Here is a 7,712-nt window from a genome sequence, read left to right on the forward strand (position 1 = left end):
CCCCCCCCCCCCCCCCCCCCATTCCGCAGACGACTTGTCCATCCTGGGCCTCCTGCAGTGCCACAACGATGCTACCCGAAGGTTGCAGGAACAGCAACTCATATTCTGCTTGGTAACCCTGCAGCCCAATGGTATCAATGTGGACTTCACAAGCTTCAAAATCTCCCCTCCCTCTACCGCATCCCAAAACCAGCCCAGCTCATCCCCGCCTCCCTAACCTGTCCTTCCTCCCACCTATCCCCTCCTCCCACCTCAAGCCCCACCCCCATCTCCTACCTACTAACCTCATCCCACCCCCTTGACCTGTCCGTCCTCCCTGGACTGACCTATCTCCTCCCTACCTCTCCACCTACACTCACCTTTACTGGCTCCATCCCCGCTTCTTTGACCGGTCTGTCTCCTCTCCACCTATCTTCTCCTCTATCCATCTTCTATCTGCCTCCCCCTCTCTCCCTATTTATTTCAGAACCCCCTTCCCCTCCCCCATTTCTGAAGAAGGGTCTAGGCCCGAAACGTCAGCCTTCCTGCTCCTATGATGCTGCTTGGCCTGCTGTGTTCATCCAGCTCTACGCCTTATTGTCTCAGATTCTCCAGCATCTGCAGTTCCTACTACCACTAATAATCTGCTCTCTGGTTTGGGTTCCCCCAGAACCACTTGGCTCCAGGCCTTGACAGAAGAATAATCCAGACCTGGATGGAAAATCTGAGTTAAAGCACAGGATGTCAGAGTGGCAGTGAGCTAATTATAACACCAAAGACCTCAGCAAAGCTGATGTCAGTAAGTGTCGGTGCAAAATCTTCCAAATGCCGGAATTGTAAGTGACACAACAGAAGTTAGTATCTGTTGTTGAAAGCTGTCAATGTCGTGTCTGGGTTACACAGTAGGGTTTCATTGAAATATTCTCTGACCAACCATATTTAACTGCTTCAACATGACATTTCTCCATTATGAAGTCAGAATTATTGACAATTATATAGCCCTCATCTGACCATCAAGGATACTGTACGTTGGGTGCAATTAAATTTCACCATAGACAACTGCATTACTTATTAAAATAATATTTTATTTTAACTGGAACCAGGTACACATCCCACTTTATATGTAATTTCATTTTGACACCTTTTCAAGCCATGTGTCTAATTTCCATGCCCAATGTGATTTTTTAAATTCTTGAAACATTTGCAATATCACTTACATTGTTTGTCCCTAGTTGTGAAGCCTTCTTGAAAAGGGTGGGCATTTGTTTGTGAATCAAGTTTGTTACCCCCTCTCTCATATTTAACAGTGAAGTAGTCAATCAATAATCTAATGTACAAAAGTACATTTCAGCTGAAGAGAGATTAAAAAAACTCAGCTTTTCTACAATATCCCTTTATATGCTCTTTTACTGGAGGTTTTACTGCATTATATTATCCCATTCCCCAAAAATCGGAATATTTCTCAGTCTCTGATGTTTTTCACTGGCGACATAATCATGATTGGGAGGAGATCAGTGTGGGGAACCATTGCCACAAACACGCATGCTATTAGTCTGTGGTATATCACTTCAGAACAAGTTTCTTCACTGCCCTCTTGATGCATGCTCTAAAATAAAATTAGAGAAGCACAATGTCTGACAGAATATTTTACTGTTTTATGTGGAAGAAATGCTCCTCATTTGTTTTTAAATTGCTATACAGTAATTCATCCAAACCTATTTAATTGGCATATGTAGACATTGCAGCGTTGGACAAATCATTAAGAAAACAAAACTGCTCTAATTCTTGTGCTTGCTATTTTAGGATCAACGAACATACCTTGATTCCAGGCTTTACATTTTGATGTGTTTTTTTTTTAATTTTAGTATCAGCCTTTGAGCCCTACTCCTATTCTGCTTGTCCTATTAAAGGAATTCCTTTCTTTACCCAAACAAGAGTTGTGTGCTTCGGTGCAAGCAGCTTGCCTCCTGTGCTACTTACTGTAGAGACATTGGACTAAATTCTTGTCGTCTTCAATGCATGGATATCTGCCATAGTAGATCATATGCTCTTCTAGAACTTTCCTGATTCTCATTCCATTAAAATCGGTGGAATACCAACTATGTGTGTTTTATAAAGGCTGGATGATGCACTAAACCAGATTACTGCCTGGTTGATGAAATTTTTAAAAAAACTATTGCATTCTGCTCTGTTGCTCCATGCTTCAATTATTATTCCACATGAAAACTAATATAGTTTGTTCTGTACAATGTTCAAATTTTTAAATGTATAAATCACAGCGGGTCAGGTAGCATACATGGAGAGAAAGCAAGCTAACGTTTCGAGTCTAGATGACTACCGGAGTCATGCATGTGACATAACTTGTGTTAATTTTAATTAGTTATCTGTAACGTTTTGTAAAACTGTAGTGTGGACTGACTGCTATAATATGTTATCTGTAAATGTGGTGTTTGCCATAGCTCAGTAATAGCACTGTTATTGTCTTGAAAAGTTGTGGATTTGTTCTACTCCAATGTTTTTAGCCACTAAACTAGGCTGATGCCTCAGTGTGGTATTGAGGTCTGCTGCACTTTGAGGGTTCGTCTTTCATGTGAATGTGAAAAATCTCATGGTTTTATGAATTATATATTTTACAATAATTCATAATGATGCAAAACAGAGTGGAAGAGTTCTTTCTAATGTCTCGGTGAGTAGAAATGTTCTGTGGGTAGGAATTCAAATTTTATTTAATATTACCTGTTTTGTATTTGAGAAATTTGCACAATAATTTGTTACTTGAACACCTGATGCCTAAATAGTTAGGAAAAGAATTTTATCCCCTCCATTTTTGCTGAATATTGAAACCTTACATCTTCTCAGCTGTAATGAATGATTCAAGCAGCCAGCATGGGAATAAAAAAATACAAGAAGCAGTGATGTCAAACTTGACAAAATATTTCACAAATGTAACCTGTTTGTAAACCGGAAAATATTATGATATTAAATGTGAAAATGTCTCTAATTTACATTGCCAGAGGCAGTTATTTTGTGCAGCAAAATACAGCAGTTTGACACATGGATTGAAACATATTGTGAAACAAACGCAATGCTGGAGAAACTCAGCAAGTCTGACAACATCTATGGAGAGAGAGAGTTACTGTTTCGAGTCCAGCATGATTTCTTCAGAACTGGCAACCCGCTTTAACAAAAACCTTTTTGTCTTCCAGTTCTCGACTTTAGTGGCTGGCAAGCAAATAATACTGTGGTAGATTGTGTTTCAGACTGCAAGTCTACTCAATATAAAAAAATCAAAAATAAAGCAATTGTGAATAGGTAAATTACAGTTTGTCACTTAGTTTGCAGAAGCTTTTGAAACGTAAAATATCTGAAACATCCAGAGTTCTGTATAACATTAATGCAAATTAATGCTTACAATTTGATGTTCATGGAGTTTCCCAGTAGCTCCAGTTGCATTAAATGTAAGAAGATGGTATAAAAACAATCCTCTCAATTATACAACACTATTAATTCAGATATGTTCCAGTGGCACAGAGCTGTGGAAAGACTAGCACCTAATGCTGCTGAATTTTTAACCCAGCTTGTCTGATTCAGATTACCCTTTTGAAGTTGTTGTATTAGAAGACGTATGTTTCCCAATACGGAATAAAAGACACCTCTAGAACATATTAAAGTTGTTTAAACTTGTCATCATGTTACACTATAAATTGAACATGCAATCTTTAAAATGTGGGCATTGTGATTTAAACAAGACAGTTTGAAAAATGTTAGAAATCTATCTGGTGCCTATAGACTATGCCAAGCAATGTAATTGTATCTTTTCATTCTTTCACTTCAGCTAATCAATTCTGACCTTAAACCCTCTGGGTTATTCTCCCTTTCTTTAACTAATTGTCTGCAACCCTATTTCTTCCTTTCCTAATTGTCCGAACATTAAGTATCTAGAAATATTTAACACTAATCCTGCTCTTACTTGAGCCAGGTCTATGTTACAGCCACAACACCGTAATTCTAAATGGCAGATTGTGCCTGTAACTCACCAAAACCTTATTTACAGAAGCACTGGCCATATTTTTTCAGTCTAAGGAAGACTCAGGTGGCGCCAGAGGACTGTAGAATTTCAAATGTTATTCCCTTGTTCAAAGAAATTTGTTATGGTAAGGCCAGCAATTGCAGCCCAGTTTATCTTTGGTAATGCAGCAACCTCTTTTTGAAAAAAAACAATAATTCGGAATAGAATTAATAGTGGCAGAAAAAAGTGGGTTAAGGAATGCCAGCATGGATTTCTTGAGGGAATATCGTATTTAACTGACATGCTGGAATTCTTTTTGAAGAAGTACCAGAGAGGATTGATGTGGTGTACATGGATTTCCAAAAGGCATTTGATATGGTGTTGCAGAATAATCTTGTAAGAAAACCTGAGAGCTCTTGGAATAAGAGGGACAGTAACCACATGGATACAAAATCTGCCTGAGTGATAGGAAACAGAGTAGTGGTTAATGCATATGTTTTGGATTGGATGAAGGTTTGTGGTGGAGTTTGCTGAAGGTTGGGATTGGACCCATGCTTTTCCTGATCCATATTAATGACCTAAATCTTGGTATACAAGAAACAATTTCAAGGTTGCGGATGGTACAAAACTTGGAACCATGTAAACTGTGAGGAGGATGTATGTAGACCTTCAAAAGAATGTAGACTCATTAGTGAAGTGGACAGATAGATGGCAGACAGTGTTCAGTGTGGAGAGGTGTGAAGTGATATATTTTGACAGAAAGAACAGGGAAAGACAGCATAAGATAAAGGGCACTACACAAAATGTTTTACAGGAGGTGCAGAGACCTGTATGTTTATGTGCATAAGTCATTATAAGTGGCAGGAAAGGTGGAGAGAGCAGTTAATAAAAGCATACAATTTTCTAGCCTTCATTAATGGGAACATGGGACAAGGGAGAAGGAAGTTATGCTGAACTTGTACAAGACATTATTTAGACCTCAGCTGCAGGATTGTGTACATTTTTGGGTGCCTCGTTTCAGGAAGGATATGAGTATGTTGGACAGAGATTGAAGAGATTTCAAGGTAGTTGTTATGGCACGTATGAAGAATTGGAGAGGTTGAGAACATTTTCCTTGGAGAGGAAAAAGCTAACAGAAGATTTCAAAATCACAATGGCCTAAACATTTAAGTAGGGAGAAACTGTTCCCATTTGTAAAAATATTGAAAACGAAATGGCACAGATGTAAGGTAACTTGAAAAGAAGCGAATGTGAAGCAAGGGGAAAGCTTTTTCACAAGGTAGGTTGGAATACACTGCATTGAAAGTATGGTGGAGGCATTTTCAATTGAGGCATTCAAGAGGACATTAGATGATTGTTTCAATTCAAATAATGTGCAGTGTTAAGGAGAAAAGGCAGAAGAATAGTACTAAGGCATATTGCTCATTTGGTGAGCTGGTGCGATCAAGATGGGCCAAATGGCTGCATCCGCCTCCTCTTCCTCCTCTATAACAATTACACATGACTTTGGCTAATGGCAAAGTTTTGTTTTAAAACAAACAACACAAAGAAGTATGATACATTTTATTGGAATAATTGTGATGTGAAGATATGCAGAAGACTTCATTTCCCTAGCTAATGCATTAGTCATCTTGATTCCAAAGGAAACCATGAGAGAATTTTCAAAAAGACTCTCCATGGCTGTTAAAGTATAGCCAGTCTGTTATCAAAACTTGATTTTCTGCAATTGCAGACTAATAGCACATGTTTCTCATTCTGTATTCCAATAAGTTGTCTGGCTAGCATGTATTGGGAAGTTAGGATGGAAAGAGCCTTGGGAGTCTATTAACAAGTCGTAGAATGATTGCAGCACTGAAGGAAGCCATTCTGCCATGTTATTTCTGTGTCTTTTTTCTGTAGATGGAGTAGAATATTGACTCAAAAGATTTGAAAATAATAGGCCTTGGTACTTAATTAGTGACAGTAGAAATTACAAGCTTTATTTAGATCTTTAGTTACAACTTTGGCCTGGAATTTGCGGTTGACAATGAATCAATGATGTTCACCACTGATCTCAAAGAACACGTTTCACAGAGACCTAATTTGTCTCTTTTGCACGGATTTCTCCTTATCTGACGTCAGTTTGAATACAACACCAAGCCAAGGGGATCTCCAGGAATCCTGCAACAATGATGTAATCAAGCAAGATAAACAGCCTGACTACGAAACAGAACCATTTTTAACAAAGCAGGAGATAAAAATCTATTGAATCTCTTCCCTTCGTCAAAATAAATTATTGAGAATTACACTTCAGATCAATGTAGAAGCTGAAATCAAACTTTAAAAATATTCAAAATTATTTTCTTCTATAATGAAAACATATTAATTTCCACAAATATGCAGTTTGTTTTGAGGGCAGATGAAGCTGTTTAGTAGTAATTATGAGCTTAAGTATGGTAGAAAAGTGAATTTGAGGCCGAGATGAGATCAGCCATGATTGGTGCAGACTCAGTGGGCTGAGTTGTCTACTCTTGCTCAAAGTTCTTAAGTTCTTATTTCATTGTTGCACCCCATTCAACACGTGTAACTGCTCAAGGACTTTTACAGCAAGTTTATAACATAAAAGGGCAAGTTCTCATCAGTTAGGTAATTTCCATTTGACTACAGTCTGGGGGACTTCATCATATCCTTTGGAGAAATGTACAGTCACTGGCAGGAACTACTGGATTTCTGCATTTGACTGGGTGCTCGCAGATTCCAGATATTGCTGGCAGATTCAGAGATGTAGTGAAAACATTAGGTGACCGTTTTGTAATTGTTACTCCTACCAGCGTCAGGGCTAACTTTTATTGAAATTGGTTACATGGACAAAATATTGTTAAATATGAACTGAAAGAGTAGATTGAATTGAAACTATATTAATAATAATTAATACCTCCAATATAATTGTTTTATGTAATGTCCTGATGTTTTTCTTTTAGGTGACTGCCCAGAAAAGTGACTCATTTGCATCATTATTGAGGCGCTCTCCTCTAATCCAGATGGGCCCTACCAAAGACAAAGTAGTCATTGGTAAAATTTTCCATATTGTGGATGATGACCTTTATATTGACTTCGGTGGCAAGTTTCATTGTGTGTGCAGAAGACCAGCAGTAGATGGAGAGTAAGTAGCTTTGAGCAAAGCACAGAAAGTATAATAATTGATTTTACATTAATACATACATGTTTAAGATACAGTTCTAATTATAAGGTTAAATTGGTCCAATCATGTTCAGTTACCAATCAATCTGCACTCTTTTGTGATGCAGTATATGTTTTACTCTGATTCATATTTGGCATGCTTGTTCTGTCTTGATGAGTGCAGGAAGGCAAATTTAACAATACCTGTCATTTTCAGCAATGCTTAAGATATCTTTGCTTGTTTCTTTCCTTCATCTCTGTAATGAATAGTTTCTCATTTCACAATTTCACCCTCCATCTCATTTCGTCATGCTTTCCCTCCTCTTGGTTCACTGGCCTCTTATCCTCTCTTAATCTCTCCTTTCATGTAAAATCCCAAACTCATATCCACCGCTATCCTTTTTCCATTGCCATCTCAAGTGGTCTCATTACTCCCATTGCATTACTTGAAAAAAGCCATTTCTGATAATTTTCTTGTTTCATTTCTCTCACATTGTCTTTCCATGCACCAGTTCTACCTGCTTCTATTTACCCATGAAAGAACAAATTATAACTGTACTTTCAG

At 38.0% G+C, this 7,712-nt stretch overlaps 1 protein-coding gene across 1 annotated transcript in view; it reads left to right on the top strand.

Annotated features, from left to right (window-relative positions):
- The window catches only part of mrps28 (mitochondrial ribosomal protein S28), a gene marked incomplete at its 3' end in the record, with an annotated part of 15,828 nt that extends 8,698 nt beyond the window's left edge, over positions 1-7,130 (top strand). The window contains exon 2 of the mRNA XM_020519255.2: positions 6,949-7,130. Within this exon, the coding sequence (XP_020374844.2) occupies positions 6,949-7,130 (182 nt within the window). The remainder of the gene's footprint in view (positions 1-6,948) is intronic.
- Positions 7,131-7,712: the final 582 nt, after the last annotated feature.

This window comes from Rhincodon typus, unplaced genomic scaffold (assembly GCF_021869965.1).
Source record: "Rhincodon typus isolate 14 unplaced genomic scaffold, sRhiTyp1.1 hic_rhity00000859, whole genome shotgun sequence".
In the NCBI taxonomy this organism is placed as follows: Eukaryota; Metazoa; Chordata; class Chondrichthyes; order Orectolobiformes; family Rhincodontidae; genus Rhincodon; species Rhincodon typus.